Genomic DNA, 15,603 nt, shown 5'->3' on the forward strand with positions numbered 1-15,603 from the left:
CCTTTTTCACCCTTGAAGATGTCTTTGACAGTCAGCTACAGTACATCATTTGAAAGTGCCGAGGTCCACACAGGTGTCCCTCAGACCCATTTGTTTACCCGAGACATGCTGCGCTGACTGACAGCAGCAGATGAGGAATAAATAGTCTTGTCATCTGAAGGCATTAAATGTTAAAAATGCTTTCAAAAAACTCACAGCTGTTCCATCACTTTTCATTCCCTCCCCTCCATTTGTCACTCAAAGTGTCTGGCTGCTGTCAGGAGATTAGGCTTTGTGCCAAGTTTAGTAGTACTGGATGGAATAATGGATGTATGGGATGTGAAGGACTGTTCTGTACCAGCTGAGCATCATGCTCAATGACTGTGTGATGCATTTTTATATGATGAATGGTAAAGATGGCTGCTTGATAGGCTCTCATGTCTGGTTCAACGACAAATCCAAAGTAAAGATCAAGTGAGTGAGTGGAGCAAAGCAGGGCTTAGGACTGCAAAATCTATAGAAATTCATCACTAAACTTAAATATTACATTTATGACAAATGTCACAGATAAATGCAGAACTAAATATAATAATGTTTATATAAAAAATAGCATGGATCCAAAACAATGACAAATGAACAAAGTGGTGGGCACAGTGTCACCGAGGAGCCAACATTAGCTCAAATGCTGTGAAAGCAGAGAAGGCAGATGCTGCATCAAGAGCAGACAATTAAATAAAGAATCACCAGTCTCCAGAACGCCGACTCCACGATGCAACAACAGCTTCACTGTGTGAACAGCTCAGTCTGACGCTGTGGGTTTGCTTGTGAGAAGTAAATCTCTCCCAGCTGCAGTCAAAAAAGGAACGCTTTCAGTGGGTTGATGCCATGATGTCCGTCATGCATGTCATGGAGTGACATGCATGACGCACATGCAGTGGCAAACAGACAATTTCTAAAAGAGCGGCAAAAAACTACACTGTGAGTCTGTAACCCGAACTGTATTCCTGCTGGATTGTTCATTATTAATTACTTTTAATTTAATTATTATTATATTATGAAACTCCCTGATACCAAACTCTGACTTCACTTTATGTGAAGGCTAAACTTAGTAGAAAACATGACTTTTTTAGATGAACGATATTAACAAACATTCTTATAAATCCTGAAGAAACTAGATGTACTAGTTATTTAGTGAGAGTGAAACTGAATATTACAGCAATTATTATTCAACAAGAGGGTTTGAGAATATGTTTAGGCTTAGTTTTTCATGAATAAATAATGGGACAGTTTAACATGTTACATGTTGTTGAGGTTGTATTTACCAAATCTTAAGACCTGCAAAGGACCAGATGATCTTTTTATTATACGATGATGATGCATAAAACCTCCAATTAAAAGAGGGCACATTTCTCTTTTACTTGATTGTCCCCTACAGCATTGAATGTCAATTTGGAATAAGCCTTTAGATTTTTTTCTGGTCTCAATTTGCAAAAAATGTACTTCAATGAATATTACAATTTGATTTATAATAAATTCCCCACAGCTTTTCCAGACCCTAAAAATCACAGGGTGCAAATACCAAATATACAGGACCTATACTAGAGGAGACTGGGTCCTCAGCCCACCCTAATGAAGTCAGTCTCTGATTGTTTGGTTAGAGACATTCACACCAGTGGTGTGTTGGAGGGCATTTTGTAGGCACTACAATGCCCATCCTGTTCCTCTTTGCATATCCAGTCAGAAACAATGATGAGGGGAAAACTGTCCAACTGTAAACCCATTCCAGTTTGGGGATTGTCTCATTGTTGACCCTTTAGTGCATCAGTTGTTAATTTCAGTAACAGAAAAGCAGCTGAAACCGATTAACAAGACCCTCTGCTACCTAACTGACCAGAGGTTTCACTGAATAAACTCTGTATAATAGTATATATATATGACAGGAAATACAGAAAAGCAGAATACATCCCATTTTAATTGGTAACTTTGGATGGACATGTAATGATATACACACAGATTGTTTTCTTTCTCCTCTCTTTTTTAATAGTTTGGAGAACTTGAGATGAAATGGGACTGCATGTAGCACATAGGTTAAAGAATTTGAAAGACCCACCTGAAGCTTCTCCAGAACAGCCAAGACATATTTATTTGCACTTAGGTTATTTTAGAGATGCATTGTAGACATCACATAATAACAATCAAGACACGGATGGATCTGAAGGTTATAGACAACTGTAACTTTTGCATGTAGTTGTATTTTATACTGTATGAATAAACCAACATACTGAACTGAGGGGTCACACTGACTTCTTTTAGAAAATGACTACATAAGTGAATACCCTGTCCTCTAAATCCAAAAGATATGCGGAGACTATAAATCATCTCATATGCTGCCTGAGCTCCTGCTGCCTCCAGTCTTATTCATCTTATCTTCTTCCTCACATCCTGTACTGTACAATAAAAGACTGCTGTTTCACTGTCATTTGTTAGTGTCAGCTGAAAGCCTTCAAACAGGATTTTTCCCTCAGTTCTTTGGAACATATCCTCCCTAACTTAGCTTGAACATCTGTATTTAATATAAGAACCATCCATTAATGCTTAACAAATCATAATCAAAGAGTATTAAAGAAAAATCAATTTTTTCCATCTCAGAGATGCAGAGAATATTTTTTTAGGCTGCTGACTGTTTATACACATACACTGTAGATTTATAAAAATTAATATAATCCTCAGGCTACAGACACAAAGACAAATTTCTGATCTAATGAGGACACACGTACGATTTTTCTCGAAAAGGTATTCATACGAAAGGTATGAACACAAAGCGACAGCACAAAGCAAAGATGGAAACTGGCACAGAGAGACTTTAAAGAAATCCCTGCGGTGATTCAACTGTAGAAACATTAACAAGTACAAAATGAAGATGTTCAGAGTCTGGCTGCTGGCCTGGGTTCAAAGTTCACTCAGCTTTACCATCACTCTGGGTTCTTGGCTAGTTTAGCATTAGCATGCTGTAAGTAATGGAATTACTGGTTCTTGTTTCCCATCCCTACTCATAAAGCATAAGATGAGTATTTGTCCTTTTCTTTGTATTCTATATTAAAATATTCTAACTATTATCTATGTTCCAGAAAAAAACTTTTATAAATTTTATAAAAACAACACAGGAAAAAAAGAAAAGAAAAACACAAATTAGTGAGCAAACAAAAACTATCAAGATATTGACGAGCAACATCTTAACCCCCTAATCTCCTAGAATGGGATTATTTTACCCACCATCATCATAAAATTGTTGCATGTCAGTGATGGTGAACGGTCCCTGGAATTTCTAACTGTACTAATCAGCATCAGTTGTGTTTTACCAATGTATAGTTAAAACATTAAAAGTTTCGAATACAATCTTCAAAACCTTCAAATGCTAGAATGAGGACTGCCTGAAGAAACAGAAGACCAAGAGTTCCCTCTGCTGCAGAGAATGAGTCCATTAGTGTTAGCCACCTAAATTACCAGCTAACTTCACCTCACATTAGAGCCTGCATCAATCCTTAAGAGTTTAAGTAGTAGACCTTTCTCAACATCAACTGTTACAAGAAATTGTGTGGATAAAGACTTCATGACTAAACTGCTGCAAAGAAACCAGCACTGAGAGAGGCCAATAAAAATTGGGTAACTTCTTAGGGCAAGAAATGTAAGCAATGGACTTTGTGCCAGCGAAATCTTGACACTGGCTTATAGTGTATGTTTGTTTGTGTGAGTGTGTGTTTGTGAGAGCGAGAAAGCAGTAATCATTCAGTCTAAGCCTGGTTGAGATGATTTGGAATGAACTCCTAGGAGAATGAAGGTAATAACTTAAAAGCTGGTTGACAGTCCCAAGGGTCTTTGTGAAAAAGTTTCAACTTATTTCAACAGTTTGAAGTATTGTAGTGGTACATCGCCAGCAGGCAAAGATGTGTACATGAAAAAAAGAAGGCGCATCCATGCTTACTTAAATACGAGGGCTGTGAACTAGTGTACACAACAAAAACACAAACCCAGACATGTCTGAAAGCGAGCACCACTTGTCGGCCACTGATGATGATTTGGTACAAAATACAATGCAGTAAAATGCTGCGGCTGCGACCTTGTGTCGCTGCTTGGGCCTTCCTGCGTGGACTTTCTCTGGTTACCTGAGGTTCTCACAGTCCAAAGACATGCATGTTAGATTAACTGTGAATGCGAGTACGAGTAATTGTCTGTCTCTCTGCCTTAGCCCTGTGCCACCTTTCCAGAGTGTACCTCACTTTTTGCCCTTTATAGCTGACATAGGCCAAATCGATGGTTGGGTAAAAAATATACATAAATATTTCATTAATATAGCTGGCCCACCCAAGCATTTATTCAAAGTGACGAAACCTGTGATGCAATACTGAGCTATGCAGAGATGCCATCATAGCAAACGATTTTAGAAAACATCAGTGATTGTCCTGGTACAGGTAAGTCAGGTTTGAACAGATTCTCTCCTTCCAGACATAGTGTTGCTCTATATCGCAGAAAATAATTAACTGTTCCCCTTTATTACGGTAAGCATTAAGTATTATAGACTATATAATGATCAATAGATATCTGTATCTGAGATCACAAAATCCATATTTTCGGTTTCGCATCACACACAGGTGATGCTTTATAAACGTAATAGACAGATAAGAATATGCTCTCAGAGCTGGACTCCAAGCAAGCATCTTATAAACTCAACCTAAAAATCATTACTGCTTCGCTGTGAAAAAGCATCACAGCGTTGTAGAATCTATTACACTGCTCACAAGAAAACGTTATATGTCATAGTAAATGGACCAATACTTCTATAGTGCCTTTCTACTCAATTTGAGCACACAGAGTGCTTTCAACTACAAGTCACATTCACAGTCACACACACATTTGTACAATGCTTTTTCTCTGTACCTCAGCACTTCTATCCAATATTCACGCACATGCTAACCTGAAAAGCTTAGAAATATGGTATCTAAGCAGATTCTTACTCTGGATGGCATTACCTTGGCCTCCAGTAACGCTGTGAGGAACCTTGGAGTCATTTTTGACCAGGACATGTCCTTCAATGCACATATTAAACAAATATGTAAGACTGCTTTCTTCCATTTGCAACATCTCTAAAATTAGAAATATCCTGTCTCAGAGTGACGCTGAAAAACTAGTTCATGCATTTATTACTTCCAGGCTGGACTACTGTAATTCATTATTATCAGGATGTCCAAAAAACTCCCTGAAAAGCCTTCAGCTAATCCAAAATGCTGCAGCAAGAGTCCTGACAGGGACTAGAAAGAGAGAGCAGATTTCTCCTGTTTTGGCTTCCCTTCATTGGCTTCCTGTTAAATCCAGAATTGAATTCAAAATCCTGCTCCTCACATACAAGGTCTTAAATAATCAGGCCCCATCTTATCTTAATGACCTTGTAGTACCATATCACCCTATTAGAGCACTTCGCTCTCGCTCTGCAGGCCTACTTGTTGTTCCTAGAGTATTTAAAAGTAGAATGGGAGGCAGAGCCTTCAGTTTTCAGGCCCCTCTTCTGTGGAACCAGCTTCCAGTTTGGATTCAGGAGACAGACACTATCTCTACTTTCAAGATTAGGCTTCAAAACTTTCCTTTTTGCTAAAGCATATAGTTAGGGCTGGACCAGGTGACCCTGAATCCTCCCTTAGTTATGCTGCAATAGACGTAGGCTGCCGGGGGATTCCCATGATGCATTGAGTTTTTCCTTTCCAGTCACCTTTCTCACTCACTATGTGTTAATAGACCTCTCTGCATTGAATCATATCTGTTATTAACCTCTGTCTCTCTTCCACAGCATGTCTTTATCCTGTCTTCCTTCTCTCACCCCAACCGGTCGCAGCAGATGGCCGCCCCTCCCTGAGCCTGGTTCTGCCGGAGGTTTCTTCCTGTTAAAAGGGAGTTTTTCCTTCCCACTGTTGCCAAAGTGCTTGCTCATAGGGGGTCATATGATTGTTGGGTTTTTCTCTGTATCTATGAAGCGCCTTGAGGCGACTTATGTTGTGATTTGGCGCTATATAAATAAAATTGAATTGAATTGAATTGAATTAACACTGGATGGTTGCACTGGGGGCAACTCCGACACATGGACAGGAGAAACCGGGGATCAATCCACCGACCTGCTCTACCACCTGAGCCACAGGTTACTGCTTTTCTCTCAGCCCAATTATCTGCTAAGAGGGCAGTGTAGGTTTATTCTTTGGTCTTAATGAATAATTCACTCAGCATCTATATTGATCCCTACCATTTGTCAATAGATGTAGGTTATTACGGTGGGGCAAAAAAGTATTTAGTCAGCCACCGATTGTGCAAGTTCCCCCACTTAAAATGATGACAGAGGTCAGTAATTTGCACCAGAGGTACACTTCAACTGTGAGAGACAGAATGTGAAAAAAAATCCATGAATCCACATGGTAGGATTTGTAAAGAATTTATTCGTAAATCAGGGTGGAAAATAAGTATTTGGTCACCTCAAACAAGGAAAATCTCTGGCTCTCACAGACCTGTAACGTCTTCTGTAAGAAGCTTTTCTGTCCCCCACTCGTTACCTGTATGAATGGCACCTGTTTGAACTCATCATCTGTATAAAAGACACCTGTCCACAGCCTCAAACAGTCAGACTCCAAACTCCGCCATGGCCAAGACCAAAGAGCTTTCGAAGGACACCAGGAAAAGTATTGTAGACCTGCACCAGACTGGGAAGAGTGAATCTACAATAGGCAAGCAGCTTGGTGTGAAAAAATCAACTGTGGGAGCAATCATCAGAAAATGGAAGACATACAAGACCACTGATAATCTCCCTCGATCTGGGGCTCCACGCAAGATCTCATCCCGTGGGGTCAAAATGATCATGAGAACGGTGAGCAAAGATCCCAGAACCACACGGGGGGACCTGGTGAATGACCTGCAGAGAGCTGGGACCAAAGTAACAAAGGTCACCATCAGTAACACACTACAACGGCAGGGAATCAAATCCCGCAGTGCCAGACGTGTTCCGCTGCTGAAGCCAGTGCATGTCCAGGCCCGTCTGAAGTTTGCCAGAGAGCACATGGATGATACAGCAGAGGATTGGGAGAATGTCATGTGGTCAGATGAAACCAAAGTAGAACTTTTTGGTATAAACTCAACTCGTCGTGTTTGGAGGAAGAAGAATACCGAGTTGCATCCCAAGAACACCATACCTACTGTGAAGCATGGGGGTGGAAACATCATGCTATGGGGCTGTTTTTCTGCCAAGGGGACAGGACGACTGATCCGTGTTAAGGACAGAATGAATGGGGCCATGTATCGTGAGATTTTGAGCCAAAACCTCCTTCCATCAGTGAGAACTTTGAAGATGAAACGAGGCTGGGTCTTCCAACATGACAATGATCCAAAACACACCGCCCGGGCAACAAAGGAGTGGCTCCGTAAGAAGCATTTGAAAGTCCTGGAGTGGCCTAGCCAGTCTCCAGACCTCAACCCCATAGAAAATCTGTGGCGGGAGTTGAAAGTCCGTGTTGCTCGGCGACAGCCCCAAAACATCACTGCTCTCGAGAAGATCTGCATGGAGGAATGGGCCAAAATACCAGCTACTGTGTGTGCAAACCTGGTAAAGACCTATAGTAAACGTTTGACCTCTGTTATTGCCAACAAAGGTTATGTTACAAAGTATTGAGTTGTATTTTTGTTATTGACCAAATACTTATTTTCCACCCTGATTTACGAATAAATTCTTTACAAATCCTACCATGTGGATTCATGGATTTTTTTTTCACATTCTGTCTCTCACAGTTGAAGTGTACCTCTGGTGCAAATTACTGACCTCTGTCATCATTTTAGGTGGGGGAACTTGCACAATCGGTGGCTGACTAAATACTTTTTTGCCCCACTGTACGTGCAAACTGGTCTCAAACATGAATGCCAGGCTATTAATACAATGCAGCCTTGAACCTGGGTTGTTAAGACATCATCAGTGTTTGCATAATTCTTAAGCCTAATTGGTGGTGGATACAAGTCATTATGCTGAAAATATATCTTAAGGCAAATATATGTTAATCAGGGTCTTAAAAAGGTTGAGTCATTGTTTTCTACAGCTTAAGAGAGTTCAGCCCACAAATGATGCACAGCATTATTATACAGTGTTAAATGTATTACACCACCACCTAATGCAAGTTTATGTCAAAGCTGCCTTAAACTAACAGTACTGGTAATTACCAAATTAATTGTTAATCCACCTGTATGCACAACCTCTTTAGTCATAATTTATTTTTAATTTCTAAAATAAAACTATTGTTGTTACTTATGATTTTTTTTTACAAATGTGCTGTTTTACAAAAACAAAGAAAAATAATAAAGAACATTATTATTTTTGATTAAGATGCCAAATTACAGCTACTTGCATTCATAAACAAATACACCCCTCCACCTCTTAACATAGCAAGAGGCACCCGCCATGTGCCCAGAAGGACACACGAACAAACACGTGAGTGAGACGGGGATTAGGTCAGTGGGGAAGTATCCCATGATGGATGGAGATCCCTGCATTTATCAAAATTCTCACAAAGTATATCAAACAGTTTTTGGAAACATGCAGGAATACAGAAATATGATGTCTGGATGCTGGTTTTTCACTCATTTTCCTCAAATCTCCACAACAAAGGTGAAATGACCTTCAAGAACAGCATTCATTCTGTTTTTTCCAACATTATTGAAAAAACATCAGAATGAAATTAATCAATATTGGCCTTAAACATTTTCAAGCTGTAGTTGTAAGAATAGCCATTGTTTTAATTTAAAAAATATCAAAAGTGATTCTTTATCATGGTTAGGACACATTTTTCACAATATGAAAAAAGCCCAAACAAACAAGGTACCTAACATTGCTGAAGACATCCTACTGTTTGCATAGGCCTGTATTCATTCGGCTGTTTGTCAGCGGAGACGTTTTAAGATACATTCTGCTGAATCTGATGGTAAGGGCCAAATTTGCCTGCAGGGAGGCTCTGGCGGTAAAAGTGGGGCTATTTTGTCATCAATGATGGCTGCTAAGCAGCGGTGTGAATTGACACGGAGAGAAGTGATGTATCGGCTCACCTGATGAGCATCCAGATCGATGATGGTCACCCTGGAGATGCCTTCGACTCTCTCAAACAGAAACTGAGAGATAAATCAGAAAATATTTGCTTTCTGAACACACATCCCCAGCATGAGAAAAACTTTTACATCTCACATGGATTTACATGAAAAACTCAAGCAGAACAATGTTCACAATGCCCAAATTAATCTTTTAACTCATCCATAAAGAACAATGAGCTTCATGCGATTCCTGTTTGTACTTTATGGGTGTTCTAGTGAAAACTTTCCTTTTTCCAACTGTGCGTTTGGGTTCATGCCTTGATTTTGAATAATGGCAGTTTTAACAATGAGTGTCAAGTCAATGTGTTAAATAATGGGGAATCTAAAAAAAAAAAAAAAAAAAAGTGTCTGATTCAGTTTTACCTTGATGGCCAAAGTGATGTCAGCATAGGCACAAAATCCACCTCCTCTGTCGCTGGAGCAGTGGTGGAAGCCTCCTCCTGGGAAACAGAAAATTCACAGGCTCTGTCTCAGGGCCATTAGACTAACCGAGCAGGTTTCTAAGAAGTCCATTATTCAAAATGGCTATAAATGCCGATTTAAAATGGGCTGTTATTGAGTTTATTGCACCTTATAAAAATGGCTGCTTTTCCCATGTGGTATAACAGTGGGACTACTGACACCAAATGGGACTGTTCTAATGCTGCTGTAATGCTAGGACAGCAGCAGTCTACAGGGAAAAGCACTGTGTGAAGAGACCTTTTTAACAACTGGGATGAGAAGCCTTCGTTCAGGTTATGAAATATAGTCTCCTCTGACCTGATTTGGTCACGTTCATTAAAATACAGAGTATTAAAATACAGAGAAATATGTGGTGGCTGTTTCAAAAACAGTCCTTTATAAGGGTTCTTCATCCTCATGGTGTTGAGAAAAGATGTTTCTATATTTGTGTAAAGCTAACTGAAGGTGGTGCTATATTAACATACAGTTGCTCTCATAAGTTGATTTACCCTGGAAGAATTTATGATTTCTTAACCATTTTTCAGAGAATATGAATGATAGCACAAAAACTTTACTTTCATTCATGGTTTCTGGAAGGCTAAACACATTTATTGTCAAACAATTGTGTTTACTCTTTTTAAATCATAATCTCAACACAAACTACCCCAATGACCCTGATCTGAGGTTTACATACCCCAGTTCCTAATACAGTGTACGGCCCCTTTAACATCAGTAACAGCTAAATGACACTCTTTATCTTCTCGGTCAGTAAAGCTGCCCATCGTTTTTTTTGGATACTATTCAGACAGACAGCAATTTAAGGAGAACATGCGGCTAAACATGTCACTCCTGATTTGATTGCTGCTAGCGAGTAGGCTAGGAGCTAAGGGGACAAGAGAAAAGTACTGTGGCAGGGCGTGGTCTGCGGCGCGGCTGCTGGGGAGGCGGACGCACCTGAGCGGCATCCACAATCACGTCTCGCCGACCTGTCGCCATCGTTGTGCAGGATGCTGCTGTTTCCAACAATGGCGGCAGCTAGTTAGTTTTAATGTTACTGTTATTATTCTTTCTGGGTCACAAAATAAACGTTTAACATATTTTCAGGCGAGAATGTAGCTGTGTAAACCTCAAATATCTGCTCAGTTTATCAGGACACCACATATTTTCAAAAGCGCTCTGACGTTTTCAGAGACGTCTGTTACCCACCAGCTCGATAGCGAGCCGGGGGCAAGGCTCACTAGAGCCGTGAGAACACCGGACTCCCGGCAGATCGTTTTCAAACCCACCGCCGTCTTTCGCTACTCAGGATAAACATATATATAAGTCACTTAGATAACTTAAAAATGTTATTGTTTGGCTTTTTCAGTATTTTATTTGTTCCTGAGTAAATCGGTTAGGCTGAGATTAAAGTTAGAGTTTACACACAGCTGAATAAACCTCAAGCAGACAGCTGATTATCAGAAGTGTGAGATCAATCTGCAGATTTCATTCAAATTTAATAAACTATCATCTTGTCTTTATTTTTAGTTAGCACTTAACTTAAACACTTAAAGCTGTAAGGTAATGATAGTTATATAAGAGCAGATGCTGCTGGTGCAATAAGCTGTACGTTGTACGTCCAATGGATGATGATCTGATTAGTCGACTAATCAGAAAAATAATCGGTGACTAGTCGACTATCAAAATAATCGTTTGTGGCAGCCCTATAACAAAGTAATAAAAATATGACCATGCAATAATTTCAGAAACAGCAATGGTGTGTGTCCAATGAGAAAAAAAGGGAAAAGTGTGTTTTATGCTATATTCTCAGTGTTGTCATTGTAATATAACAATATGGTTGGGTGAATAAGGCAGTCTTTTCTAATCTTAGAAGAAAATACAGTGCACATTTTTTCATAACATGCTTTGTAAAACTGTTGGTGCAAAAGTGTATACAGCAATGTGGAGCTTGTTTATGTCTTCAAACTGACGCGGTTCCATTCTTTACGGTTTCCCTGATGCCAACTTATAAATAAACTATCGTCAGTTGCAGCCCTGTCTGAAACAGCACAGCTCATCAGAGAGGACAACATTTAATCCAACAACAAAAATGAACAAGTCACTAAAACCTCACTGGAGTTCTTTGTCAGGCTATAAATTAGCCAAGTTGCTACAGGACTCTGATAATCAGAAGAGGAAGCTCGCTTCACAAGTGGAAAAGCTGAAGAATCAACTCCAAAGTGCTGAGACTCTGTGTGCTTGCCTAGAAAAAAAGGCTGCTCAAGGGGCCGCCAAGCTGGAAGAACAGAAAACTGAAATAGAGCACCTCCAAAGGCAGATGAAGGAAAAGGATACAAATTTGCAGAGTGCTATGAGACACGGTAACAGACTTCTCAGTCAGATCAACGTCATGATGGCACAGAATACATCAATGAAACAGTCAACTGAAAAGACGGATCGGCTACATCAACAGCTGGACAATGCGACAAATAAACTAAAACAGGAGAAACGTCTGAAGAACAAGTACATGAATGCAGAGAAGAAAGCAAAGAAAGAGGCACGAAGGTTGCAAAAGATCTGTGACAAATTCAAGCAGCAAAAGAATAACAACAGGGAGCTACTAGCTAGCGCAGCTCTTCAACAAGAACTCGGGCAAATTCAACATCATCTAAACCAGGAGAACAGACTGCACGTAGAAAGCGCATTAACAGATCGGTTCCTCATCAGAGACCCGAGGGCCACAAGGGAACACCTAGAACAGCAAATATGTGAGCTCCGAGCCCAGCAAAATGATACCTCGGAGAAGGAGCGGTCACTTATCCGAGAGGTGGAGAGATTAAGATCACAAATCAAAGAAGTGATTGCAACCAGTCTCAACACTGCTGAGAAGGTTTCAGAGCAGGAGGAACACCTTGTCCCCGAATCACAGGCCGTCCTGGGGGAAGCTGCTGCTCCAGTAGAAAATCTCCCAGGAAAAACAAAGAAGAATACATCGTGGAAAAGACTCCTCATGGCTGTGGGCCTAAAACAGAAAAAGAAGGCCCCAGGGTCCACTGAAAAATGAGATTAGATCTTGAATAACAAGATCTTGAATAAAATGCTAATATAGAGTCCTACGAGTTTTATTTCTTTTCGAATTTATTAAGAGGTCCTACAGTCAATACTAAATGCTTCCAAACCTATCTTTTCAAATTGCTCCTTCATACAGATGAGTCTCACGATTTCTGCTTAAATCAGAGTAGTTGATTTCATTTAAGAATTGCATACATGTATTTTTTAAGCTTATATTACAGATTTGTAGGTTTAATTAACAATCAGCTCTGATTAGATACATTTTAAACAGATTTTAAAATGATCACTTCTAGTTTAGTCAGGTCTTCTATGTATTAGTTATAGTTGTGGTGTGATGCACATGTGGTGACCTATTGTTTTGTGAACTGTTCAGGTTTGCTTGGGAAAAGAAATGCTGTTTTATTGCATAAAATAGTGCTGCACGGTACACACGGCCAGAAGAGGGGAAAAAAAAAATCCCAGTTTTTCTGACTCTAGCTTGTTTCAGTGAACCACCTGTCACCTCACTCAAAACAGGCTCGAACCTGCTGGTTTCTTTGGTTTTTCAACATGCAGTATAAAAGTGACGTCACGCTCTGTACTGGCAAAAAACATGCGCTAAAAATTTTAAGCACTTATTTCTTAAATCCAGCTTCACTGAGAATGTTAACGTCCTAAGACCCGGAATCTTCCACGGCATGCATTTTTAATGTCATTGTCTTTATGAATGACTTTTATATAGATACACCTTGCATGTTTCTGCTGTGAGCCTGCAGCAAAGTTTACAACAAAAAATCCCAAATGAAAACATTGTGGCCGCTTAACTGAGCAATTTATTTGTTTGACGCTTTATCACAGAGTCAAACAAACGCATTTATTTAAGCTGAGACACTAGCTGCTGTGATACAGAATATCCAGGAAAGCAATGTGTACATATACCTGACTCTAGCTGGCTGCTGCTTAAATGCCAGACCAGTAGCACTTGTAAAAATGCTAACATATTTTCCGCACTATAAGGCGCGCTTAAACTCCTTTAATTTTCTCAAAAATCGACAGCGGTGCATCGTATGTATGAATTATGTATTTTTTTTAAGCATCTTGCTGCATTTTGTATAAGTTCATACTCAAGTTTTAAACAAAGCAACACTAAAGCTATTCTGTTATACCTGTATGCAAAAATACACTGCACCCAAAATATTTCATAGTTCAGCAACACTGATCAATCTAATAAACTTAAACCTGCACCATCCTCCCTATTCTGGTATTTTAAAGAGTACTTAGTGGAAATATAAAACAACCTAACTAATAGGGCTGCCAACTCCCAGCAAAAACAAAACAAAATAGAGAACCACCCCCCACCCCCCACACTCATGCTTAACTGACGTAATGGACTTTAATTTAAAGCACGTGTTAAAAAATAGATAAATAAATAAAATAAAAAAATGCACAGAAGTCAAATATTTTTTTTACAATAATTAAATAGATTCAACATCTTTCTTCAACAGAATTGCAAAGATAAAAGTACTGTAGCTTTCTAGGTTAGAAATTTGACTTAATTGTTACTATATACAATAATGGACTTCTATACATTTTACATCAGATGAAAACTTTGGTTGTAAGATTCAGATAATTATTTATTAAAAGCTAGACATGACAATTAGAAAAAAATGTTTTTGTGCCCCCCTTTCCCTGTTAATGCCCTATCGGCCCCCCTGGCAAAACTTTGCTAGACCCGCCCCTGCACAGTTACAGCCGTCAGCTGCGTAGAAAAGGATCCTGGTGTAACAACAGTTTATCAAGCTTAAACGTGCGGCTGTTGTTTATCCGCTGGTTTCCTCTTTCTGGCGCGAAGTGGGCGATAAACAAACAAGAGAGACGGGAGTCGCGACAGAAAAGCCGATCAGCTGATCATTGATCAGTTTCATGATTGAAGTAGCAGCAGGAGAGGGAGGGGGAGAGAAGAGGCAGTCGCTCCATATATCGGTTGTTAAGCTTTACTAACATACAGAGATGAACTTACACACTTGCTTTACTTCTCTGGGATAGCTTTCTCGGAGATGAAATGCCGGTTTGGAAGCACGCAGCGAGGCTCCAAATGCTCAACCAGACTGCCGACAGGTCTCACACGCTACAGCCGCTCTATCACGAGACGCATACTGCTCCGACGTGCTAAGGTTATGAGCTGGGATATGTTATGTCGCAAGTTTTGTGAGGTGTTTTGTGATATTTAATGGATCGGATTACGTTTTTTATTTCTCTCCGATATCTGATACAGTAATTTAGGTCAGTATCGGACAGATACTGATACGTAATATCGAATCGGTCCATCTCTAGTTCTGACTGAGAGATTTTTGAAAAAATTCAAATGTACAGCTCTGCTATCACTTCCAACATAAAAGAAGACAGAAAACTAAACAGCAGTGACTTTTGCAGGGTTACTGAAGTTGGACTAGCTGGTATATAATGTTGTGCTACATGATTGCTAGCACACAGCTATGTTAGCGTCACATAAACACAGTGAAGCTGGAGGATGAACGCTAACTTTTTTCCACTCGATAAAAGTTAACGTGAGGGCTCCTGATGGTCAGGGACAAATGCAATCGCATGGCAGGATGCTGTAAACGGACCAAACTTCAGTCAGGAGAACAACTGAGATAATCCATCCACAATACGAGGTTAGTCATTAATATATACTGCAACAACATGGGAATAGAGCAGCTGCCGGAGATTTCAGCATTAATGAATCAATGGTACAGAAGTGGAGGAAGCAAGAAGAATGAGTTTAATAAAGTTTGATTTATCTGACTGCTTTGTTTTGCTTAACGCGCCTTATGATGCAAAAAATACAGTCCATGTCTGGCGAGTGTTGTGTTTGCGCCACTCCTCCTCTAGGCGATAAGCAGCTAAGGAAACTGATCAGCATGTTCTACTTTACGTTGAACACTGTTTCACTCACAGCTACCAAAAACAGACGCTGATGTTGAAGAGTTTATA

The 15,603-nt window shown here is 39.8% G+C and overlaps 1 protein-coding gene across 1 annotated transcript in view; it reads right to left on the bottom strand.

Moving 5' to 3' along the window:
• hdac11 (histone deacetylase 11) overlaps positions 1 to 15,603 on the bottom strand; it is a 49,109-nt gene that overhangs the window by 20,668 nt on the left and 12,838 nt on the right. Inside the window, exons 7-8 of the mRNA XM_005947170.3 lie at positions 9,502 to 9,578; positions 9,097 to 9,159 (exon numbers count right to left, since the gene is read on the bottom strand). Of these exons, the coding sequence (XP_005947232.1) occupies positions 9,097 to 9,159; positions 9,502 to 9,578 (140 nt within the window). The remainder of the gene's footprint in view (positions 1 to 9,096; positions 9,160 to 9,501; positions 9,579 to 15,603) is intronic.

Source organism: Haplochromis burtoni, unplaced genomic scaffold, assembly GCF_018398535.1.
Source record: "Haplochromis burtoni strain Fernald_Lab_line unplaced genomic scaffold, NCSU_Asbu1 Contig_496, whole genome shotgun sequence".
Taxonomy (NCBI): domain Eukaryota; kingdom Metazoa; phylum Chordata; class Actinopteri; order Cichliformes; family Cichlidae; genus Haplochromis; species Haplochromis burtoni.